The 25,293-nt window shown below is 50.4% G+C and overlaps 1 protein-coding gene across 2 annotated transcripts in view; it reads left to right on the top strand.

The window, feature by feature from the left end:
• Window positions 1-15,245, top strand: part of IQGAP3 (IQ motif containing GTPase activating protein 3) — a 36,349-nt gene extending 21,104 nt beyond the window's left edge. Inside the window, exons 20-38 of one of the 2 annotated variants that reach the window (XM_004480602.2) lie at window positions 179-262; window positions 425-496; window positions 596-665; window positions 3,362-3,570; window positions 4,299-4,451; window positions 4,739-4,902; window positions 5,242-5,466; window positions 6,345-6,485; window positions 7,390-7,474; window positions 7,905-8,137; window positions 8,468-8,600; window positions 8,701-8,803; window positions 9,454-9,580; window positions 10,598-10,685; window positions 11,533-11,745; window positions 12,252-12,418; window positions 12,741-12,842; window positions 13,299-13,407; window positions 14,084-15,245. In XM_004480602.2, coding sequence (XP_004480659.2) covers window positions 179-262; window positions 425-496; window positions 596-665; window positions 3,362-3,570; window positions 4,299-4,451; window positions 4,739-4,902; window positions 5,242-5,466; window positions 6,345-6,485; window positions 7,390-7,474; window positions 7,905-8,137; window positions 8,468-8,600; window positions 8,701-8,803; window positions 9,454-9,580; window positions 10,598-10,685; window positions 11,533-11,745; window positions 12,252-12,418; window positions 12,741-12,842; window positions 13,299-13,407; window positions 14,084-14,197 — 2,592 coding nt within the window. In that variant the 3' untranslated portion in view covers window positions 14,198-15,245. Of the gene's footprint in view, window positions 1-178; window positions 263-424; window positions 497-595; window positions 666-3,361; window positions 3,571-4,298; window positions 4,452-4,738; window positions 4,903-5,241; window positions 5,467-6,344; window positions 6,486-7,389; window positions 7,475-7,904; window positions 8,138-8,467; window positions 8,601-8,700; window positions 8,804-9,453; window positions 9,581-10,597; window positions 10,686-11,532; window positions 11,746-12,251; window positions 12,419-12,740; window positions 12,843-13,298; window positions 13,408-14,083 lie in introns of those variants that run through there. The other variant, XM_071207484.1, reaches the window with a different exon arrangement.
• The last annotated feature ends 10,048 nt before the right edge of the window (window positions 15,246-25,293 follow it).

Below are 25,293 nucleotides of genomic sequence, written 5' to 3'. Positions count from 1 at the left end.
TCCTTGGTCTCCCCCGTGAAGTTGGAAATTCTTTGAAATCAGGGACAGTTTTCCCTCCCCTGTTTGCTTGCCTGCCCTCTTCCCTTTCCCAAAGGACCCAGGACAAGGCTTTTCCTGCTAATCTCTTGGGTCAACAGGAGCCAGCTAGGGTTTCCTCTTTTTCTCAACCGATGTGCAGGCTCATTGGCGGGGTCGCAGGCAACGGAAGATTTACCTGGAGAGATTGCAGTACTTAAAAGCAAACGTGGATGCTGTGATCAAGGTAGCTATAGCGGTTTTGGCAGGTTCCTGTCTCATGGAGGACCTTCTGAAAACAATTTCTAGACTTTTCACCTCTTTATGACCTCTGAAGTTGGCTGAACTGGCCTGGGTCTGAGGGATGGACCCTCCAACCTGAGCTCTGAGGCAGTGTCTCTTCTCCCAGATCCAGGCTTGGGCTCGGATGTGGGCAGCTCGGAGGCGATACCGGAGACGTCTGCGCTACTTCCAGGAGAACGTGAGTGTCATCCTGCTCTCCCTGCCCCTTTACCCAACCTGTACCCATGAGACCAGAGTGTGGCAGCCAGTGACCCTTTCCCATCTGTGTTCATGGCAGGCTAACTCCATTGTGAAGATCCAGGCATTTTTCCGAGCCAGGAGAGCCCGGGGTGACTACAGGATGTTAGGTGAGCTGCCGCCTGCCCTCTTCCTGTGGGAGTGACTGGCTGCTTTCTTTCCTCTCTCTCTGTGAGCCTCCTGAGCCTCCTGGCTTTCAACGGTCAGCTGCAGAGAGTCACAGCAGCCTCCACCATCCCAGAGCTTACTAATTGGGGCCCTAGAAAAGGTATTTGGCTTTTTTGAGTCCTTTTCTCCCATTGACAGCTGATGTCCCACTCTCAAGTGTGCCTGAGGACCTGGGGTGGGGGAGGGAGTGAGGAAATGTCTTCCTGCTTAGGGGGCTTTTCCAGTTTGATGGGAGAGATGGGAATCACCCCACAGCCAGGCAGGTCTAGCAAGCCCTCTTGGGGCTGCAGAACAGGTAAGAGCAGGTAGTCACAAGCTGTCTGTGCAGGATTGGGGAACAGGGATTGCCCCCTTGCCCACACCAGTAACTGCTAGCCTGGTCACAGGGGGCCCTCCTCTAGTGAGGATCTAAGATAAACTAATCCTCCTGGTGCTACCACCAAAGCAAAAGGAAGGATCTTTTTCTTCTACCTAGAGTTCCAGCTTTCTCCCACTTCCCCTCATCCCCGCCCATGACTCTTCCACCCCTACACACAAAGCCAGGCGAGGCACATAGAGCATCCTGTGAGGAATTTGAGGAGAAGCACTTGGGGAGCCCCATCTTCCTGGCCCATGTTTCCCAGGAGTTGGGCATGCATTTAAAGCCTTAGAGAGGTCGTTCCGGTGACTCCTGTCCACTGTCCTTAAAGCCCAGAGGTGCAGCCCCTGGGAGTACTCTTCCTTTTCGTGAAGCTGCCAAGTTGGTTCAGCTCTGTGTTCACTGCCGGCCCCCAGGTTCCTGAAGTGGGCTTCTTTCCCGTCTAGGCCTGAGGTTGAATACACAGCTCTGTCCTTCACCTGCTCTGTCCCTCTTCCCCCTGCTCTGCCCCAGGGGCTTTGCCTGCCCCTTCTCTGGCCATTGGACACTTGGGCCCATCTGCTTCTGGATAGCTAGCTCCTTTACCTCTTCTCACCTCTTCCCAGTCTGGCCTTTTTTTTTTTTTCCCTTGAAGTACTGGGGCCGGGGTTTGAACCCAAGACCTTGTACGTGGGAAGCCAGCGCTCAGTCACTTGAGCCCCATCCACAGCCCTGGTTCTTTCTTTTTTTCTCTCTTGCTGCTGTACTCTTCCCACTGCCCCTGGTCATCTTTATCTTGTTTCTTCTCTGCAGTTTATGATTTTTCTGGAACAACGTGTTCTTCCCGGTTCTGTCTTCCCATGTCTTAGCCATCCAAGCTGATGTCAGACTTTCCCTATTTACTAGTTCTGTGGCCCTAGGCAAATTACTCCATTTTTTTGTTGCCTCAGTTTTCATGTATGAAGTGGAGATAATGAAAGGACCTATCTTGTAATTCTTTTGAGGATTAAATGAGTTAATGGACTCCACTTCATCAAATCCAGGATGCCCTCAATTGTCTTAGAGCCCACCCTTCTTCATTACGCAAAGATCGTCCTCCATGCTGTAACCCGAGGGATCCATTGAACCTGCGCAGGTGCTCTTGTCTCTCTCCTCCTCAAAACCTGTTGGGGGCCCTCCAATTGCCCTGAGGATAAAGTCCAACCTTCTAGCCAGAGTTTCCAAGGCTCCCTGTGATCCAGCCTCTTGCTGCCCCTCACCACCTGCACCCCTGCACTGTGCACCTGACGCAAGGACGTCTGCTAGTCCCCCAGTCAGCCCACGTTCACTCTCCCCTCCTTTCCACAGACCTCAGGGCGGGCCTCAGCCCTGCCCCGGAAAACCTTCAGTTCGCGGGTGGGATTGGGTGGACTGCTTTTGTTCTCCCAAAGATCCCCACGCTTGTCCCTCCCAGACCTGACCACGGTGTAGTGAACCATGTCTCACATTTTTCTAGTTCTTCTACTGGACTGGGGACATTCAGGTGCAGAGTTTCGTGTCACTCCTCTTCTAAATCTTACTCCTTCGTTTATTACTTGCTGTGGAACCTAGGGCAAGTTCCTTAACCTCTCTGTCCCTCAGCCTTTTCATTAGTAAGATGAAATCGTCAGGCTGACCCGACAAGGTTGTTTCAAGTATGTAAGCACTTAGGACAGTGTCCGGCCCCTAACGCTCTGTGTTGTTGTTTTGTTATCATTCCCTGTAGCTTAACTGAGAGGCTTCTCTACTCAAATACCAGTTCCAAAGACACGGAGAATCACCATCTGGCTGTGACCTCCCCACTATAATAAAACGTGTTGAACTTCCCTTCTACCATGCTTCCCCCTGTGTGCGGACACTCCTGACAGAGGAGGGTTATGTGAGGGGCAGCAGGGCTGTGGAGGCTCGGATAGGTAGACGTGAGCTTGGAATGAAGGTTGCGAAGCAGGAATGGGAGGAAGCTGAGGCAGAAGAGGGAGGCCTGGGGGAATCGTCAGGGGGAGCTGGGGCTCTGGCTTTGGTGTGGGATACGCCCAGACAGGGTGAAGCCAGAGGCAGGGCAAGAACAGCTTTTATGTCACCTCTGGTTGTAAGACAAGGTGCTCTCAGACTGCCCTCTGCCCTCCAGCTGCAAGCAGAGCCAGTTAGAAGGGGACTGGGGGTTGGGGACCTGCTGGCCTCAGGCAGAACAGGGACTGAGAGTGGGAGAACTGGGCAGGGAGCTGGCAAGGAGGCCTCTGAGGAGGGCACGCCTAATCCTGACGCCTGCTCCCTTCCTGACAGTCCACGCACCCCACCCTCCTCTCAGCGTGGTGCGCAGATTTGCCCACCTCTTGAATCAAAGCCAGCAGGACTTCTTGGCCGAGGCGGAGCTGCTGAAGCTCCAGGAAGAGGTGGTCAGGAAGATCCGGTCCAATCAGCAGCTGGAGCAGGACCTCAACCTCATGGACATCAAGATTGGCCTGCTAGTAAAAAACCGGATCACCCTGCAGGTGAGGGACCCCGGGCCACCTCCTCCTGCCAACCTAGCCACCTCTGGAGAGGGGAAGCCTCTCCTGGCTGCATTCCCAGGTCGCCCAGGAAATCTTTTTAAAACATGTGGACTTTATACCCCCGCTCAGGTCTTCGTCCCAGGGGCCCTCTACCCTTCTAGTAAGCCACTTTTTGGGGACATGTGTATAGTAGAAGGAGCACTGGACATAGAATTGGAATGCCTGGCTCTACTAGTTCCTAGTGTTGAGACTGTGAGCTGGTCATTTAACCTATAATTCTGTTTTCTCATCAGTAAAGTGGGAATAATAATAATAATAATGCTTAGCATAGAATAAGCATAGATAATGCAGAGATGGAAACGAAAGCTCCAACTGTAAATTTCCATACAAATATGCAGTGATGGTGAGAGTAAAATAGTGTTACCTCCTCAAATGTATACAACAGCCTAGTAAGAAGTAATGGCAAAACCCAATAGACATGGTGTCTCACCCTGGCAAGCCAGTTCTCTTTGGGGACTCACCCCTATGAGAGCAGAGGTGCCAGGTGGAGTCTCAGGACAATAGGAGGGGCCCTTCCTCACCCCCCCAACCCTCCACGTCCACTCACGTATGCCTATTCCGCGAACAGCAGAAAGCCCTGGCTCCCCGAGGCACTGATCCTAGACCATATGTTCTGTGCTCTGTATTGGCCTGGGCTGCTTGTGTCACCCGCTCCCCAACCCTTGCAGGAGGTGGTCTCCCACTGCAAGAAGCTGACCAAGAAGAATAAGGAACAGTTGTCAGATATGATGGTTCTGGACAAGCAGAAGGGATTGAAGTCATTGAGCAAAGAGAAACGGCAGAAACTAGAAGCATACCAACACCTTTTCTACCTGCTCCAGGTGAGCAGAGGACTTTGGAAGGAGATGACTCCACCATCCCTTACGGTCTGGGCCTTTATGTCTGTGCCTTTGTCTCCATTCAATTTGTCCTTTCCCCTAATCCTAATGCCTCGTCCCCGGGGAAAGAGACTACCTCCTCCCGTTTGTCTGGGGTTGTTTTCTGTACCCTGGGAAAGAGTGACAATGCTTTCTCCTTTCCAAGTTTCCATCAGGAAAGCCTTTCTTTATCTGATCACTAGTCCCTGAGTTGCATTATCAGCCATTCCTGTCTCCGCCATTGCTTGCAGACTCAACCCATCTACCTGGCCAAGCTGATCTTTCAGATGCCACAGAACAAAACTACCAAATTCATGGAGTCAGTGATCTTCACTCTGTACAGCTATGCCTCCAACCGCCGAGAAGCCTATCTCCTGCTCCAGCTCTTCAAGACCGCGCTCCAGGAGGAAATCAAGTAGGTCTTCCAGGTGAAAAGGTATGGGAAGAGAATGGGGTAAGAGATGCCATTGTTGACTCCTTCACAAGGTGACAATTAGTTGAAATTTGAAGGTAAAAATGGAATCAGAAGACCTCTTTTCCCTACCTGTTATGGAGAACCTGTAAAACATCTCTTGAAACGACAGAACGGGAAGTGGGTTGAAGTTAGCACAAAGAATGAGATAGAGCCAACAGGACATTCCTAAGAGGGGGACAGCAGGGGAGGCTTCTAGGAGCCAGAATCTCAAAACAGAATAGCATTGATTTGTCCTACACAGAAGCAGGAGACCAGCTTCAATGACCTCTTGAACCACAGGTCAAAGGTGGAGCAACCCCAGGATGTGGTAACAGGCAACCCAACAGTGGTGAGGCTGGTGGTGAGATTCTACCGTAATGGACGAGGACAGAGTGCCCTGCGGGAGATCCTGGGCAAGGTTATCCAGGACGTGCTGGAGGACAAGATGCTCACTGTCCACACAGACCCCGTCCACCTCTACAAGAGCTGGATCAACCAGACTGAGGCCCAGACAGGGCAGCGCAGGTGAGAGGACAGGCCAGAGAGAGTTGTCTTTGATCATTGTGATCTTGGGCTCCACTGGGGAAGCTTGGATGTGCTTTGAAGGTGGCATGTAAATAGCATGCTAATTTATGCAAATATGACACCAACCCTGTATGAGTAAATAAGGTAGTCTTTTAGACCCCCTCTGGTAATTAACATGGAACTGATGTAAATGACTGCAGACCTGGTGGGCTTAACATAGAATAGGCACAGATGAATATGCAAATTGCTTAATTGTTGTGTCAGTGCTTGCAAATGTTAAGTCAAATTTGCTGGGAGTTGGGATATGGACTCCTTATTGATAGGAGCACAGATGAATATTCAGATTTACAGATGAATAGGCAAATGAGATAGAGAAATAGGTTGGCTTTAAAGACCGGGAGAATTACTCAATGGGCAGGTACTAGGGAAATTTTGCTGCCAGAGAGAGCAGGCAGTGCTGGTGACTGTTCTGGATAGGACAGGAGGCTTGTTCATGGGGGTGCTAATAGGCCCTGCCCAGCCTTCCCTACTGCCCCAATTGCCAAAGACTAGATGCAGGGCCCCCGCAACCCATTTCCTCCCCATTCTGCTTAGGGGTCTCTGCTCAGACTTCCAGGTTCTCCATTCCTTCCTGCTCCCATTCACCTCCCTGTGGGTACTCCAATTCTTTCTTCTTCACCTTCCACCCGTATCTCTCTGACCCTCTCTTAGCCTTTTCCTCCATTCTGGCCTGATCCCCTTTAGCATGCTGGGCTGTCTGGAACATGTTTGTGGTTTGAAATCCTGGTGTGAGATGAAGAGTTTAAGGGGTTGACCCTCAGGGAAGGGAGGCTATAGGAGGGGGCTCTGGCCAATGCCCTGTCTTGCTCTGCCCACAGCCACCTCCCCTATGACGTCACCCCAGAGCAGGCCTTGAGCCACCCTGAGGTCCAAAGAAGACTGGACATCTCCATCCGCAACCTCCTTGCCATGACCGAAAAGTTCCTTGTAGCCATCATCTCATCTGTGGACCAAATTCCGTGAGACAGCCCCAACCCAGCCTGAGCAGGAGATCTCAAGGGGCCAGGCCACTGTGGGGAGTGCAGGGCGGGGACCACAGTCCTGAGGGGAGGCCCACAGGGTGGGACGTGGAGCCACGGTGCTCAGAGGTGAAACCCTGCTAGAGAGTGGAGCTGGAAGACAGCATGCTAGGTCTGTGTAGGGCCTGTCAGGACATCCTAGGACCTAAGATGTTGACAGGGACAGAGAACAAACAGGTAAGATAGGACTCTTCAAAGTCAAAGATAAGAAATGCTTCAAACAAACTGGTAAATCACTCTTGCAGTTATCTCCTTTCATAAACTCACTGTGAGGATTAAGTGCTTAATAAATGTTAACTGCAACTATTATCGTTATATAATTATTTTATCCTCATAACCCAGATATAGATAGTATTATTCCAATTTTACAGATTAGAAAACTGAAGATCATAGGCTAAATGATTTGCCCAAGATCATACTAACCAAGTGGCAGAGCCAGATTGAAACGAGGCCCTGCCTCTAGCCTAGAATGCTCCCTAAGAGCTGACAAGGTGGTCAGCCTCAGAGCCTTTGGGTGTCAAAAGACCCATGGCTTAGGCTAAAGAAAGGTGCCTCTGTGGGGGAAGGAGGGGGGATTAGAAGAGGCCAAGGAAGAGGTTCTTGGGCCGGGTTGGAGGCTGCGTGACAGGTCCCGGGTTCTGACGCAGGACAGGAGGAAGGCGCAGGCCCAGAGGGGTCTGGAGGAAGGTAGCAGGCGGCCAGCTACGGAGAGTGGAAGGCCCGGACCTGAGCCCAGCACTGGCGTGGCCGAGCCTGGGGCTGGAGAGGCAGCCGGGCACTCAGGCCTGAGCTCAGGTGGAGAGAGGTGGGCAGAGCCGCAGTGCGCCTACTGCTTTTTCCCCAGGTATGGGATGCGATACGTGGCCAAGGTCCTGAGAACAACTCTAGCAGAGAAGTTCCCTGATGCCACAGAGAGCGAGGTCTATAAGGCGAGTTTTGTCTGTCCTGCCCCACCTTCCAGGCCCTCCTTTTCCTTGGTGACTGTGATCCCCCAAACTGAGTCAAAAGGAAAACCCAAGCTGTCAAAATCCAAGAAGAAAAGTATTCTCTACCCAGTAATTTCAACCCCGGCTCACCAGCAGGGCTTCAGATGACAAATAGAAAGGCAACTGGGCATAAACTAACAGTGGACAACCCTGGACTTCCTGTCAGGAGACCAGGATTCTAGTTCCAGCTCTTGGTCAAGTTTGCTGTGTGACTTTGAACAAGTTGCGGGCCTGCTCTGTGTCTGTCTTCTCTTCTATAAAACGAGGGGCTTGGCTCAGATGGTCCGTTCTAGCTGAGTGAGCAGAGAAAGGTGGGGCTGGGGCCATCAAGGCAGATGCCGGGCGCTCCTGTGATAGTCTGCTCTGCCCCTAGGTGGTAGGGAACCTCCTCTACTACCGCTTCCTCAACCCGGCCATCGTGGCCCCCGACGCCTTCGACATTGTGGCGGTGGCAGCAGGCGGCGCCCTGGCCCCCGCCCAGCGCCACGCCCTGGGAGCTGTGGCTCAGCTCCTGCAGCATGCTGCGGCCGGCAAGGCCCTCTCTGGGGAGAACCAGCACCTGCGGGTCCTGAATGACTATCTGGAGGAGACACATCTCAAGTTCAGGTCTTGGGTCCCGACATCCCATTCCTCCCTGCCCTGTGCCCTTCTTCTTCTCTTTTAATCCTCCTCCGTGGCCCACTCCCCTGAGGAATCCATAGCAGTAAAGGGTGTGGCCAGTGGGCTGGAGGATAGATGGTGGGATGGACTCCCCAGTGGAAAGAAGAGAGGACATGGGGAGCATTAGGACAGAGGCAGTAGCTGAGACTGGAGAGTCAGAACTCGCCTGAGCAGTTGCTGGAGAGTGCTGGGGGAACAGTGATAGGGAGAGAAGGCATGGGGTGGGGGGGGGGTGCTGGCCCTGTCCACCCTCACATGCCCTCCCCCTGGAGACAGGAAGTTCATCTGCCGAGCCTGCCAGGTGCCAGAGCCAGAGGAGCGTTTTGCAATGGACGAGTACTCGGACATGGTGGCAGTGGCCAAACCCGTGGTGTACATCACCGTGGGAGAGCTAACCAACACGCACAGGGTGAGGGCGCCGGGTATGTGGGCAGCAGGGTGGTGGGCTGGCCCCAGGAGGAAGGCCCTGCTCGGACCCTGCATCTCTTCTTCTTCCCTCCATCCTGCAGCTGTTGCTGGAACACCAGGACTGGATCGCCCCCGATCACCATGACCCCCTGCACGAGCTCCTGGAAGATCTTGGGGAGCTGCCTACAGTCCCTGATCTCATTGGTGCGTGCCCCTTTGGCAGCCAGGACCAGCTGGGGGCCTGCGGGAAGGCCTGGCAGGCAGGCAGGGCGTGTGAGCATACCCTCTTGAGTTTTTGTTCAGTCTGGCACGTGGCCAGGCAACTAGTTACATACTCTCCCTCACTCTCTCCCTTCTGGTCTGGAGTGGATACAGGGGACAGACTGATATGGAGATAGTGAACACACAGCAGAGGAATCATCATGTATAAGTGGCCAGTGAAATCATGTAACATAGACATGGAGAGAGAAGGGGCTGTTTGGGATGGGCCCGGGAAAGTGCTTCATTCTCTGTGTTTCAATCTCCAAAGGTTTCTCTGCTGAAGAGGGCTTCAGGAGCTATGGGAGGGGAGGAACATAAGCTACAGGGTGGACGGGCAGTAAAGGTGATGATAAGAGAGAGCCAGGACCCCTGGGCTTGGCGGAGGCACAGCCTCCTGCCCTCAGGGCACCCAGGGCAGCGTGTGGCAGGGAGGCACGTCCCCAGTATCACAAGGATAGGCTCTGGAGGGGGCAGGCCTTCCGTCGGTGCTCAGGGTTGAGGGACAGGGTGGTGCCACAGGGCAGTGTGGGAAAGCCCCCTGAAGAGGATCTGCGCATGTGTAGATACCCACCTCATTCCTCACCTTGCCTCAGGGGAGAACCTAGCTGCAGATGGGAACGTGGATCTGAGCAAGCTAGAAGTGTCCCTGACACTCACCAACAAATTTGAGGGACTAGAGACAGACAGTGATGACTCCAACGCCCGCAACCTGCTTCTGAGGTGGGTGAGACCAGCCTATGCCCCCTGCCTCCCTGACTTCCCCACCTCTCTGAAGTGGCCATTTAACCTTCACCTGGACTCTCTTATCCTTCAGGAAGTCCTCCCTGAGGCCTAACTAGCGTTCCCCTTGCCGTACTCTCAGCTGTTTTCCTTTTGGCCACCTCAGCTTTTTGCTTGTGTGTTGTAATGGAAGGCAAAAGAATGGTTAGGGTATTGGTGATAAAAGATGTTTGCATATTGCTGTGCTGTTTACCAAGTGCTTTTTTGTATGTTATCATTTAACCTTAGCAACAAGCTGTGATGTAGACGGTGGTTTCCCCATTTTATAGTTGAGGAAAGAAACTCAGTAGTTAAGCGACTTTCCCAGAGTTCCCCAGCTGGGTCGGTGGAGCTCGTGTCTAATTCCTTGTTACTGTCGAGCGATGGTCAGTAGACGGGCATGGAGCTTTCCTCCCCGTTCTACAGAAATGAAGGAGGGCCCCAGCAGGGCCAGGCCACTCTTCTGGGTAGATGAGGAACCTTCCGAAGCCACCGCTTACCTCCCTGCCGAAAGGCCACGCACGCACTTGTTCACTCACTAAACGCATGAGCCGGGGCTCTGCTTTGTCCTGCCCTCGAAGGGCTTGAAGCGGGGTGGCTGGGGGTGAACACACAGCCAGGCAGCCATCACAGGGGGGTGGCGGCAGGGGGACACCTGGGTTGGGAAAGCGCTGAGTGAGGAGGAAGGGAGTACTTCTGCTGGAGGACAACTTGTCGGGAGGAGAGTCGAGGCGCAGGATGCAGTGTGTTCAGAACTCTGCGCAGTTGTGTATTATCAGGCTCGTCCACCCACCCTTTGGGTCTGTCTCCTGGGTGGTTTTCTCATAACACTCCCACCCCCTTCCTTGCTAACCCTCCCCACCCCACAAGCGTCCCGGGCACCATGATGCACGGCAGCGTCCACTGCTCTCAGCTCCCTGGCCAGCCCTGTGCCCAGACCCCTTCCCTCAGCCTTCTCCCATCACTCCCCTCCTGCAGCACCAAGCAGATGCTGGCCGACATCATCCAGTTCCACCCTGGAGACTCCCTTGAGGAGATCTTGTCACTTTCAGCTTCCAAAGAGCAGGTGAGTGTGGCCAGGCCAGCCCACAGGTAATACCTCCCACCTCACCCCCTCAGCACTGTTGGTTCCTTTCCCTGAACCCCACCCCATTCCGATACCTGGGATCCCCAGTAATGAAAGCTCTAGAAGGCCAAAGCCTCTGCCCCTGACCCCCAGAGACCCATAGGCTAAGGGGACCAGCCCATGGCTTGGGGAGCCTCGGGCTGCAGAGTAATGGGGCTCTACACCCCTCCCTACACCCCAAACACTGAACTAAGAGAAAAGATACCTGCCCCTTATGCCAGTACTCGGAGTTATGGGAGGAGTGCCAAGAGGCAGTCGGGGAAGTCTGCCTTGAAGAGCATAGAAGGGCTGCTGTTCAGCAGAGGGAGTGGTCTGCTTGAAGGCCTAGAGGGGCAGAAGAAGGTGGTAAGTGGGTAGAGGGCCAACTAGAGTGAGGACTAAGCTAGGGGGTTCCCGAGAGAAAGGGGTGACAGCCAGTAGACACATCCTGAGACACAGGAAAGACAGGGAAATACCCCAAAACCTTTCAGCCATCACAAAGCGCCCTTGTTAGGAAGTCCCAGCCAGTGTCTGTCAGGAATCTTCACGCTGTAGCTTCTGTTCGGGTTTCCCCTGGGCCCCTCCCTGCCTTATGGAGCTCTGTGAGGCCCTTCCACGTCTACGATGTTGCACCTTGTTCTTCACTAGCCATGCCCCCACCCATTCCCACCAGAAGTCCAGCACTTGCCTAATGACACCCTGAGAAGTGCCCAGGTCTCCCCTAATTGCCGGTGCCCTTGGGACCTGCCCTGACTTAGAAGCAGCATGGTAGGCCCTGGTAGACCCCTCCAGCGTCTCTGTCCCTCAGGAAATGGCTCACAGGCGGCTGATGGGCAGGCGCCAGGCCTGTGAGGCCCAGACCCCAGAGCCGCTGCGGCGACACCGCTCACTGACGGCTCACTCCTTCCTGCCACTGGCAGAGAAACAGCGGCGTGTCCTGCGGAACCTGCGCCGACTCGAGGTCCTGGGGTTGGTCAGTGCCACCGACGGTTACCAGGGGCTGGTGGACGAGCTGGCCAAGGTGATGACCTGGGTCTGGGATCTGTGTGGCTGTGTGTGCACGTGTGCCTGCGTGCGTGTGTGTGTGCATATGCTGTGTGTGCCAGTGTCTGCACATGCTTGCTGTTGGCATGCCAGGGCAGGTCTCTCCCTAGTGAGTGTCCCCCCACATTTGTCACCAGCCCAGAGGAAGACCAAGAGCCCTCCATAGGGACCTTTTTTTGAAGGAAAGGAATTAAAATTAGCCAGGGAGGAAGGCATTCTTGCAACTCTCTTTTATTAAAAATAAACAAATAAATAAGAAGCCTTGAAACCAATTACTTCTCATGGAGGAGTGGCCCCAAAGATATCCTTTGAGGAATTGGGGATGCCATCCTTAAGACTGTGCTCCCCCTGGGAAAAACAGCCTTGAGATCTCCCTTTTCCTGCTCTTCCTGAAGCTCCTCAAAGTGAGTTAGTTGTTCTTGGGCCTGGGTCTTGGCAGGAAGGGCCAATGCCCTCCCTCCCTTGGACCCCCCCCAACCCCAGGACATCTGCAACCAGCGCCGGTACCGGCAGCGGCGGAAGGCAGAGCTGATGAAGCTTCAGGCCACATACCAGGGCCTGAGCGCAAAGACCACCTTCTATGAGGAGCAGTGTGACTACTACAGCCAGTACATCCGGGCCTGCCTGGGCCACCTGGCCCCCAGCTCCAAGTAGGTGCCGCCTTCTGACTCTGAGGGTCACCTGTGGCCGCTCACTCCTGCCCACGCTGACTCTGCCCCGCTTCCTGCCAGCTGGGAAAGGGGCAGCTCACCCCAGCTTAGCACAGGAGTATTCCTGACTCCGGTCTTTGAGTCTCACTCACAAAATCTTAGGTTCAAACGCAACTCCCCCTCCTTTGGCTTCCACCAGTGGGAAATCTTGCTCAGGGTCTCATTTCCTCCCAACCAGCCACAGATATCTAGTGTCTTTGGTGCTGAGGAGTTTGTTGGATGAATTCTCCGGGCTGTTTTGTTTTGTTTTGTTTTTCCTCAGGAATTCTGGGAAGGGGAAGAAGCAGCCGTCTCTTCATTACACTGCTGCCCAGCTCCTGGAGAAGGGGGTTTTGGTGGAAATTGAAGATCTTCCCACCTCTCAGTATGTGTCTTCAGAGGGCAGGACGCCAGACCTTCCTGTCCCCTAACCTGGGGGTGGAGCTCTGGGCTGGGCCCTGGCTGGGAGGGAAGAAGAAACATGGTCCCTGCCTCGAAGGAGCTGCTAGAATGATGGGGGGGCAGGACGTCCCCAGACAGAGTTAAGGGCAGTGGGCATAGTCTGGCACAGTTAAAGATACCCCAAGGCAGGTGACCCTGAAAAGGCTTCCTGAAGAAGAGAACAGGAGGGTCATGCCAGGCCTAAAGAGAGCGTGTGATGGGCAGAAGTAAAATTGGAAGAAGACCGAGCACTGTGCCCCACAGAAAGTGACAGAAGGGGAAGCCTGGGCCCGGATGACAGATACTGCTGCCTGGGGATGAGGAGCAGTAAATGGAAATTTGGAGTGATGGCCCTGGAAAGAAGCATTGGATCCTCATTTTTCTATCCTGTCCCTGATAGCTTCAGAAATGTGATCTTTGACATCATTCCTGGAAATGAGGTGGGAAAGTTTGAAGTAAATGCCAAGTTCCTGGGTGTAGACATGGAGCGATTTCAGCTTCACTATCAGGTGAGAAGACACTCCTGTGGGTTCTCAAGACGCCTGCTGGGCTTCAGGTGCCAGGAGAGCGTGGACCTCGCTTCCCTAGGCCTCAGGATGACCTCAGCTCTGTTCCCCACCCAATCAGTACTATCTGTTCCTGAAGGGAAGTGGGGGTCTGTGCAGCCCAAGCCCTCCTTTCTCCATACTCTGACACAGACCCCACTGCCAAAGAGACCCCACTGCGTCAGGGAGAGTGGAGTGGGGAGGGCTGATGGTGTCAGAAGTGGGATTGATATTTGGAGCCTTACCACATGTCAGGGGCTTTACCTACTACCTTATTTAATCCTCTCCACAGCTGTAAAGCATTATCCCTATTTTACAGTCTCTGGCACTAAAAGGTTAAGAAGCAGGCCTAAATTATAGGCCAATGTGCAGGGAAGCAGCCATTTTAAATTCAAATCCTGCTCTGCTGCTTTGCCTTTTGAGCAAGAAAACTGCTGCCAAACCCTGGCTTTGCTTGAATTCGCAGTTGGTCAGTCACTGTACCTCCCTCTCTTCGCCTCAGTTTCCTTATCTTTACTGCCTTTCTGGCCACTGTCACTGAGTGGCTTTGTGAGGCTCTAAAATGTTCGTTTTTAAGACTGGCTGACCCACAGCCAGGTGCCCTTACACTGCCCTCGCTTTCCCCGTCTCTCCCTCCTAGGACCTTCTGCAGCTCCAGTATGAGGGTGTTGCTGTCATGAAACTCTTCAACAAGGCCAAGGTCAACGTCAACCTTCTCATCTTCCTCCTCAACAAGAAGTTCTTGCGGAAGTGACAGAGGCAGCGGGTGCTACCAAAGCCCCTCTTACCTTGTAGATGCTTTCCTTAACACTAACTCACTCCTCCACTCCCCTGCAGACACCCAGCGCTCAGGCAAGCTCTGTCCCCACATCCTTGCCCTTCCCCAGCTGAGAGGGGGGTCTACCTGGCGCAGACAGGCTCTCTTCTAATTGGCTGAAGCAGGCCTTGCCCTGGAGTCCAGTTGTGAGGTTTTTAAATCCCAGAATCCTAGGGTTTTCTGACCAGATGGGGTATGCACCCAGGCCCGCTCCTGGCCTGCGAGACTATGACTCTTGTGTCTGCTGCTGCCCCCCTGGGCCACCCCAGCTTTACAAGCACTGCCCCGCTGGCCTGACCTCCCCTCTGCCGTCCTCTTTGCAGACCCCCAAAGCCAGGGCCAGGCTCCCCATCCCTACTTCATCAGCAGTGGGTGCTCCTGGCTGCTGAAGCCGGCAGTCAGTCCTCAGCTGCTGCCTCACACCTTCCAGCCCCTCGCTCCCACCACTTCCTGGGATGGGGGTGACGGTGGGGACAGAGCTTGCCACGGCCGCCTGTGTGGCACTCTCATCCCCCGTGGCGGCAGGGGCAAGATGACTCGCTATTACCCTCAGATCCTATTCCCATTTATGGTCTGTTTTCTATGTGGGTCACTAGGGTATTTATTCTCTCCCACCCCTGCACTCCAGATCACTGTACAGCCTCAGTCATGGTTTTAATTCTTTCATCTTTTTTTGCCCAGGGAAAGAGTCCTCATTTTCCTTATTCAAACTAACATTCATACCAGTTTTACCCCTTGTATTTAAAGTCACCTTGGGTCAGGGGCCATAGGGCTCCACCTGCATTCCAGAGCTCGTTATTTCAGCTCCTGCGGTACAAAGAGCAGTCCTTCCCTTTTCCTTTCAATCTCAGGACTCACACCTCAGGGCTGACTCTTCCCGGCAATTTTGATAGGTCCACAGTCGTTCTGCTGTCCCCACATCTTCCCAACTTCCTGTCCCCGTTGCCCTTCTGATTTCATTTAATAAAAGCAGCTCTTGCCCTCACATCTGAAGTTAGCTCTTTATTTCATTTCCTACAGAACAGGCTTCCCAGGCCTAGGACAACTTCTCAAGAGCACTGGGGAGTCCGTGGTGCAGCCTCCCTAGCCCTCTGCCCGCCTCTGGAGTGGGCCCGCTCTGCCTGCCTGAGCTCATGCCAACTTAACCAGATGCGGCGTTTATTCCCCTCTTCCCTCCCCCAGGGGACAGAGAAGAGGAAGGAATGCTTAGGTTTCAATTCTGTTTTTATCCGGACTCTGAAGTCTAATGCTGAGATGAGGCAAAACCAATCTGGGTTCTACCCCACCCATTTTGCACACATTTCCAGTAGGTTCTATTCCTGGATGACAACACCAAAGGCTCTTGAGCCGCAGCTCCTTGGGTATTGAAGGACCAACACTCTGATAAAAATCCCCTTTCTACTCCCCACCTCCAAAAAGGAGCAGATGCGGCTCAGTGGTTGAGTGCCTGCCTCCCATGTATGCATGTACATGGTCAATCCCTGTTCCTCCTCAAAAAAAAAAATCCTCTTTCCCTGAGGAAAGCCTCCTTCCTTTGTTCCTGCTTTCAAAGCAGGGAGGGAAGTCAGGGGGGGTGTGTGGGGGGGTGAGGGGATGGGACAGACAGACACCTGCCCTGGCATCTGAACTCCCAAGCAGCCCCTCTTGGGGACCCACAGGTTTGCCTGGCTCAGCCTGCCTCCCTGCATTCTGTCCCATTCTGTCACTCAGGATCTGTCTTCCTGTCACACTCAATCTCAGTCACAGCCTCTCTCCCCCTTAACATGTCACAGCAAAGACTTCAAGGATTGCCTCGCTCTGGGTGACAGTGACATATACCAGCAGATCCAAGTTTCTACATGTGATCAGTCATCATTAAAAACCTCACTGACCAAATGGCCCCAGCACTGTCCCGCTGTGATGCCCACCCACAGTCCCATGACCGCAGCCTCACATGCTGCATACAGAAATGTCACAGGGAAACGGACTTTGGCCCAGTGGTTAGGGCGTCCGTCTACCACATGGGAGGTCCGCGGTTCAAACCCCGGGCCTCCTTGACCTGTGTGGAGCTGGCCATGCGCAGCGCTGATGCGCGCAAGGAGTGCCCTGCCACGCAAGGGTGTCCCCGCGTGGGGGAGCCCCACGCGCAAGGAGTGCGCCCGTGAGGAGAGCCGCCCAGCGTGAAAAGAAAGTGCAGCCTGCCCAGGAATGGCGCCGCCCACACTTCCCGTGCCGCTGACGACAACAGAAGCGGACAAAGAAACAAGACGCAGCAAATAGACACCAAGAACAGACAACCAGGGGAGGGGGGAATTAAATAAATAAATTAAAAAAAAAAAAAAAAAAGAAATGTCACAATAGCTATTGTTTATTGAAAGTCTGGCATGGGCCGGGAGGACATTTACATAGTTACTCCTCACAACAGCCCTTCCAAGGTAAGTGGCCACCATCTTTGTTTAACAGATGATGAACTGACATTCAGAAGAGGAGGAAAACTGCCCAAGGCTGAGCAGCTGGAAAAGAGCACAGCGGCTGCAAATGCAGGCCGGTCTACTCAGAGTTCTCGTGCTCCCCTGCACTGCGCTCTTCTCTGAGAGAAACATTTCCAGTCCCTCCCACCGCCTCCCCAGGCCCTCTTTCAAGTCCCCCCCACTCTCTTCTACCCTGGTCATGGCCCCCCATGAGCTTCAGCTCCTCAGCTTCTTCCTGTCCTTTGACACCCACTCTGAGAAACTGGAAGTACCCCCTTCGGGTACAACCTAAAAGTGGAAACACCCCAAACATCCATCAGCTGATGGCTTGTTATACAAAAGGGGTAGATCCATACAATGGGATATTTAGCCATAGAAAGGAATGAGTACTGATAACATGCTACCAAGTGGATAAACCTTGAAAACATTCTGAATAAAGCCAGAAACAAAAAGTCCACATATTGTATGAGTCCATCTATATGAAATATCCAGAACAGGCAAATTCATAGAGACAGAAAGTAGTGGTTCCCAGCAGGGGGGTGCACAGAATGCGGAGTGACTGTTAATGGCGTGAAATATTCTGGAATTCAATGGTGGCAATAGTTGCAAACTCTGAATACACTAAAAATTGCTGAATCGTATATCGTAAATGAGTGAATTTTACAGTATGTGAATTATATCTCAATAAAGCTTTTTTATTTTTTAAGTGCAGACATCCAGTGAGGAATTTTTCCTATGGATAGATCTGAATAAGTAGGCAAGGAGCTCTGAAGTATTTGTTGCAGCATTGTTTGTAACAGTGGTAAACTTAGTAGGGCAACTATGTAATGGAACATTAATCAGTAAAAGGAATGAGCTAGATCTGTGTGTGGTGATGTGAAAAACTGTCAATGGTACATGTTGTTTGGAATGATTCACAAGAAACATGACATTGGTTACCTTTCAGGAGGAGGAATGGGGGGACGTATCCTTCTGTGCTGTTATTGCAACATGCTCATCTTACTCTTATGAAACCAAGATGTGAGCAAAATGGAGGTGTGGTCTGTCCCTTGTTCTAAAGCAGGGCTTCTTGAAGTGGTATCCACAAGTTGGTTTGCAATCAGATAAGTGCAGAAATTGGGAATATGCATTTAAAAACAGAGCAAGGGAAGTGGACTTGGCCCATTGGTTAGGGCACCCGTCTACCACACGGGAGGTCTGCAGTTCAAACCCCAGGCCTCCTTGACCCGTGTGGAGCTGGCCCACGCACAGTGCTGATGCGCCCAAGGAGTGCTGAGCCATGCAGGGGTGTCCCTGCGTAGGTGAGCCCCACATGCAAGGAGTGTGCCCCAAAAGGAGAGCCGCCCAGCATGAAAGAAAGTGCAGCCTGCCCAGGAATGGTTCCGCACACACGGAGAGCTGATACAACAAGATGATGCAACAAAAAAAAACACAGATTCCTGTGCCACTGACAACAACAGAATCGGACAAAGAAGATGACCCAGCAAATAGACACAGAGAACAGACAACTGGGGTGGGAGGGGGGGAATAAATAAATAAATCTTTAAAAAAATAAAAATAAAAACAGAGCAAGCTGCCAGTAATTTTACACTTGCATCTCAGATAGATTGAGGCTTATATTTTATAAGTCTTTTTATTTCATTTGCATTATATTTTTTATAAATATCAGTCCATAACAGATTGGAAATTTTTAAAACTCATCCTTCACTACACATAGTTCGAGAAGAACTGCTCTAGAGGGCATATTTTAGTAATGCAGCATAAGAATGCATTAACATTGTTGAATTAAATTGGAGCAACTGAGTTATTGAGATCATAATGTACATGCAATTTTAGATTCTGCTTTATTCACTTAGCATGAAAAACATTTTTCCGTGTCTTTACAATTTCTTCAAAAACATTATTAATACATGTTTATATGACCATGAATGGAAAAATCAGGTATTGACAGTTTTTTCTTTTTCGTTGGTGTATGAATTTTTAATATAAATGCAGGGACATAGAGCATTAATGCAAGTAAAAAAACATTAATATCTATAATATTGTCCATGTATTTAATGGACTTAACATTCCTACAATATTGAGTTGTTTTCCTTTTTCACTATTATAAATAATTCTGAAATGAATATCTTTGTGTATAAGATTTTTATTTGCATTTCTAATTACTTCCTTAGATTAGAATACCAAAACAGATACTAGTTGATCAAAGAGTATAAACTTACAAAAACATTATTATTTTTCCTAAGCATAATGCATATTCATTGTAGAAAATTTAGAAAATATTTAAAAAGCAAAAAAAAAAACTGATACAAATTATTCATACCATCACAAAGTCATAACTACTTGTAACAGTTGTATTTTCCTCCAATCACATTTGTAATTAGAATCACACTACACACCTTATTTTGTAAGGTATTTTGCATCTGATTTTTCTATTTAACACTGTAAACATGTCTCCGTATTAAATGGGAGCTACCATAACTTATTTTCATCCGTCTGCTAGAAAATAACCATTTAGACAGTTTACAGTTTTGATAATGCTGCCTTGCAAATCCTCTGGGGAGGTGGCCTGGAAGGTTTGTATCCTCTGGGTCTCTCCCTTTAAGGAACTGGTTGTCCCTCCCTGCATGTGACTCATGGGGTTAACAGCAGAATCTACCTCCCACTGACGAGGGGCGTGGGCTCCTGACCCTGCGCCCGCCTCCACGCAGACCCTCTTCCCCTCTGCCGTGGGAATTTGAATTTTGAGGGTGGCACCCAGGAAGGGAAGTCAGTTGGAGCTGAGTCACAGCTGACAGCACCCTGGAGAGACACCAGTTTCTGGCACGGGGTCTAGTCACCTCACTCTCCCCACTACTCCAAGAACTACCCTCCAGAAGACAAATCCCTACCTACTGAAGCTCCTTGCCCCGACCCCCCCCATTGTTTACAAAGATTCCTTCCTGATAAGGCCTTGGGCTTGAACCCTTGTGCTCCTGTTTATTTCCTTGGACTACATTTCTAGACAGGAAATTGCTGGGTCAAAGCATAAGCATTTTATAAAGGCTCTTTTCATATGTGGCCTAACAGTCCTCCAGAAAATCTACACCAATTAACAGACAGAGGAAATGGATGTGCTCAAGTGGTTGAGGGCCCACCTCCCACTGGGAGGTCTCAGGTTCGATTCTGGAGCCTCCTGAAAAAAACGAACAAGCAAAACAAAACAAAACAAAAAATAACTCTGGGAAGCCACCCTGGCTCAGTGGTTGAGCAACGGCTTCCTACATACGAGGTCCAAAGTTCAATCTGCGGCCCCTGGTACCTTGAAAGAAAAAGAAAGACCAAAAATGAGAGAAAAGAGGTACAAACTACTAGGGCCAGAAAAAAGCCCAGCTTGACTTTGTTGCAAATCAACATCTGCCCCTGCTGGAGGGTGCAAGCCTCCTCAGTCACCTTTCCACCGTGCGCATCAGAAGGCCCCTATCTCCACAAGGAACGTACAAATTTAAAAATATATATATTGCTAAATGCAATGTGATGTCCTGGAATGGATCCTGGACCCGAAAAAAGGACACTAAGAGGAAAACTAGTGAAGTCCAAATACGGTCTGGCATTTAATAGCTATGTGTTAATGTTAGTTCATTCGTTTGACAAAGGTGCCATTGCAATGTTAACCTTGGGGGAAACCAGCTGAAGGGTATGCAAGGACTCTCTGTACCCTCTTTGCAACTTTTCTGTAAATCTAAAATTATTCCAAAATTAAAAGTTTATTTTAAAAAATACATTGCACCAATTTACAGTGCCACTAAGAGGGCATGAAAGGGCTAGTCTTACCACAGCCTTGTCAGCATCGAGTATTTTTAAAAATTCAGTCCGTCAGTAAATATTTACTGAGTTCCCGCTACATGCCAGGCACTGTCTTAGGAGCTTGGGATACATTAATGAACAAAGCAGACTTAGATCCATGCCCTCATGGAGCCTGACACTGTGGCAGGGAAAGACAGACATCATAAAAATGTAAATTTGGCGGCGGACTTGGCCCAATGGATAGGGCGTCCGTCTACCACATGGGAGGTCAGTGGTTCAAACCCCAGGCCTCCTAGACCTGTGTGGAGCTGGCCCATGCGCAGTGCTGATGCGCGCAAGGAGTGCCCTGCCACGCAGGGGTGTCCCAGCACAGGAGAGCCCCATGCGCAAGGAGTGCGCCCCGTAAGGAGAGCCGCCCAGCGCAAAAGAAAGTGCAGCCTGCCCGGGAATGGCGTCGCACACACGGAGAGCAGCCATAACAAAATGACGCAACAAGAAAACACAGATTCCTGTGCTGCTGACAACAACAGAAGCGGACAAAGAAGATGACGAAGCAAATAGACACAGAGAACAGACAACCAGGGTGGAGGGGGGAAGGGGAGAGAAATAAATAAATCTTTAAATAAATAAAGATGTAAATTTTATACTGTGTTAGAAATAATAGGTGCTGTGGGGAAAGGAAAAAACAGAGTAAGGGACACCAGGGGTGGTGGGGAGGATGGAAGGGTGGCTTGCAATTTAAAAGAGGGGTGATCAGAAAAGGTGTCATTGAGGAGACGTCTCAGTAACGACCTGAAGGAGGGGAGGAGGTGCACAACGTTGATATGGAGAGAAGAGGTCTGAGAGGTAAGGCGGTGGCGTGGCAGAGACCACCAAACATTCACCAAATAACACATTTTTTCGTCTCATTTCCTTGCCCCTTTGCAGTTAGGTGGACCCACGTGACTTGTTTGGGCCAATAAAACGTGAGTGGACATATAGTGTGTCACTTACAGGCTTTGGCAATGAAAACCCCGCCAGTGATTCCCTGGTCTTTTTTGCCCTAATGTGGTGTCTGTGTTCCAGGTGGTGCAGCTACAAGATGGGAGAGCCTCCGTCAGCCAGGGTCCCTGCGTGACCGTGTGGAGCAGAGCTCCCCCCACCGACCTATGTGTGACGTGTCATAAGCTGAGGCACCAGCTAGTAGCACCCTGGAGCCACAGCTACCAGTTCCTGGCACTGAGACTCTGCCCAGAGTAAGCTACTGAGATTTGGGGTGGGGGGGTAGTTACCCCTGCAGCATAACTTAGCGCAACTGGCATGATACAGGAGGATTTGGCTTTTCCTCTACGTTAAATGAGTCAGTAGTTGTTCATTTGAAAAATGCAAGTATTGTTGTTTAATTTTAATTTCTTTGATCATCAGCGAACACAGCAGACTGCATTTTCCACAATGGCCATAGGAATCTCTCCAAACCCCTGTTGTCTTCTCATTGTGGCAATCTCCCATCAAGAAATGGCATCTATGTTACCTCCCTTTGAGTTTGGGCAGGTCTGTAACTACAGCAAAAGTGAGATTACATGACTTCCGAAGGTACGTGATAAAAGGCCACACCCTACCACCACACTGTTAGGAAGCCAAGGACACACGAAGTGAAGTGTCACGTTCCAGTTGTCCTGAGGTCCTGGTGGACAAGCAGACAGGTGAGGAAGGCTTTGAGATGACCCCAGCTCCAGCCACTGTCTGTCTGCAACCACATGAGAAACCTCAAGCGAGAGTCACATAGCTGAGCTCAGTCAAACCCAGAACCTTAAAAATAAGAAAATAATGTAGTTTTAAGCCACTAAGGTTTTGTTTTTTTTCCGTTTTTCTTTGTTTTATTTTAAGCCGCTAAGTTTTAAGGTAGTTTGTTATACAGCAAAAGATAAATGGAAAAGTGAAGCTGAACGCTTCCATTTTAATCTATTATATTGAAGACTTTCTGCATCAAGATGCCACCTTCTTGACAAGCCTGCCTTATCTCTTTCCAGAAAAGAATGCAGCCACAAATGGAGCTACCAGAGACTTTCCTCTAAGCTGACTCAGTTCTGTTAACAAGATTTTCTGGGTATAGCTGTTCAATTAACATGCAGTAGGCATTCAATAAATATTTGTTAAATGAATGAATCACCGTGTCCACATTTCTGCATCTTTTTAAAAAGATATTATTATCAACCCAATTAAATGCTTTCATGAAATTTAGATGCATTATGCAGCACTCCCTAGAAATACCAATCTATCAGACCCTTTTCATATAAAAGGTATATAGCAAAGGTTTTCTTTGTTTTGTCTTCCCTTTTCATTTCAGTTTTCATTAAACCAATAAAATAATGTATATACCATCTCAATGTAAGACTCAAATACTACACACAAATACAAGGTAAAACATATCTGTACCCCACCTTCTCCAGAGGTAAGCTTTGTTGATACTTTGATATAGATCCTTCCAGGCCTTTCTTTATATTCACATATATGCATATATTGTTGCAAAATGTATTTTCCAAAAATGCCCACAACAACAGATTTCCCATCCCACATGCTCCTCCAAAATCTTGCCACTCCCCATCAAGAGGCAGGTTTGTCTTCTCCCCTGCAACCTGGGAAGGCCTCTGTGACTGCCTCCACTCATGAGTGTGACAGAGTGACGTGGGGCTAGGTGATTCCCACGGCAGCTCATAAAAGGCAAAGGTGATTCCCTTGGCTCCCTATCTCGGAACATATGCTTTGGAGCCCTGAGCCAACTCCTTGAAAGTCTGGCTACCCTAAAGCCCCCATGCTGGATAGACCACAAGGGGAGACCAGAGAGAGAGAGACGTCCAAGAAATCCTAGCTGTTCCAGGTGGCACCATTTGAGCATTTCCAGCCCAGGTGCCAGACAGGTGAGGGGTGCCTTTGAGATGTCTCCTGCCCCAAACCCTTTCAGATAGCAGCAGCGTGAGGGACCCTCAGTGAGAACCACCCGGCAGCCAAACCCAGTCAATCCTCCAAACCGAAAGCAATAATGACGATGATTGTTGTTTTAAGTTACTAAGTTTAGATCATTGATTAATATCCATAGATGCTTATTTGCATAAATGGCCTGATATTATATAAATTGTTCTGAGACCTGTTTTTCACTCTGGGCAATTTGTCTCTGAGCTCGTTCTCTGCTGTGGACTCAGATCCACTTCATCTTTTGTAATGCTATGGGGCATTCTATGGCATAGAGGGCCCCTACCATAGCAGAGATGATTTTCAAACATTTTTTAGCCGCGGCCCAGCTTGTCCAAGGAAAGCTTCCTTGGAATCCCACTGCATAAAACAAGCAAAGGGGCCGTGGGGGCAAAGGAGGCAGGACTCTCCTGCATGCACCACAGCTCTCCTTACCAACCTCTCTGAAGGTAAAGGCCCTTGAGGGAACTCCTAGCTTGCAAAGCCACCTCTAAACATCACTCACCTGTCTACAGGGTCAAACAATAGGTTACAGCAGCGCTTCTCCATCTTAAATGTGCATTCGAATCACCTACTGGTCTTGCTAAAGTGTGGTTAGTAGGTCTGGGGTGGGAGTGAGATTCTGTGGGTTTCCGACAACCTGCCAGTGATGCCCAGGCTCACAAGAGTAGACAGGGGCTAGTGAACCCCCACCAGTTCCCCCTGAACCCTGCTTTCTTCTCTAACTTTCTAAAATTGTTGCAGAATTAAAACCTGGAGCTTTGGAAATCTGTCTCCTCCTCCCACCCTCTCCCGTAAAGATTGGAGCCTCCTATTTCCATCTCCAGTCTTCTGGTACTCTTCTATTCCCCCAAAGTCCTCACAGACCCGGTAACTTCACAGGGTGAAGTTCATGGGGGTGGAGACAGGAGATCATTTAACGGGGCTGTAGATTCGCTCTTTACCTTCCCACAGTTTCAATTCTTTCATTTCCACTTTAAATATCTGTCTTAGCAGGGAAACTGGAAGAAAACAGGAGTGGGGAGTTGTGCTTCCTTTCTGTCATCTGTGACCATTTCTCTACCTACATGAGCAGAAGACCCTTTCACAGCCCTTTTATGATGCTTGCTCTAAACATGCCCCCACCAAAGGCACATGTATATTGTTTACATTGTCTATTGTGATCTTTGCAGTACTTTGTGAATATCACCTCATATTATCGGTGAGGAAACTGAGGCTCAAGAGAGGGTGAGTGACTCAGTCAAGGTCACATAGCTAGAAGTGACTGCTGAGATCAGATCTCAGGTCTGTCTGACCCAGCCTTCTCTCCTAGCCTTTAATAAATTCAGAGGTCTCTGTGGGATCATGCTGGCTTTTTTACTGTCTTTCTCTTCCTTATTAGCTCTTCTCGACATTGGATTTATGAGCATATTGAACGTGTGGAGTTTGGGGCCCCTCCAGCGTCCCCGTGAGGGTTCTCTTCCTCGGCATCAGTAAAACCAAAGCCATTTTCTCCTTTGACCCTTGACTGAGCACGGTCGGATGGGCCTGAGTTGGAATCCCATAGTCCCTTCCTGCTGTCTGAACATGAACATGCTCCTGAACCTGTCTGAGCTCAGGTCCCATTATCTGTAAAATGAGGATGACAATCTAGGTCAGATGGGCTATTGTATGATGATTAAATAGTGTACACAATGCCTTTCAGAGTGCCTGGTGTAGAGCAGGAAGGAAAACAAAACAAGTGTGTACCCAGTTAATCCCCAGAAGGCCTTTTGTTGCCCCCCCCCAGGTCTCTCAGCAGTACAGAGCCCCCCCGAAGGCAAGCCCGGATGGAGGATTCGTAACTTCCCAGTCCTTACTGAAAGAAGG

The sequence above is a fragment of the Dasypus novemcinctus genome, chromosome 13 (assembly GCF_030445035.2).
Source record: "Dasypus novemcinctus isolate mDasNov1 chromosome 13, mDasNov1.1.hap2, whole genome shotgun sequence".
NCBI classification, from domain to species: Eukaryota; Metazoa; Chordata; class Mammalia; order Cingulata; family Dasypodidae; genus Dasypus; species Dasypus novemcinctus.
Note: the sequence above shows the minus strand (reverse complement) of the source record. Positions and strands in the feature narration are given on the sequence as shown.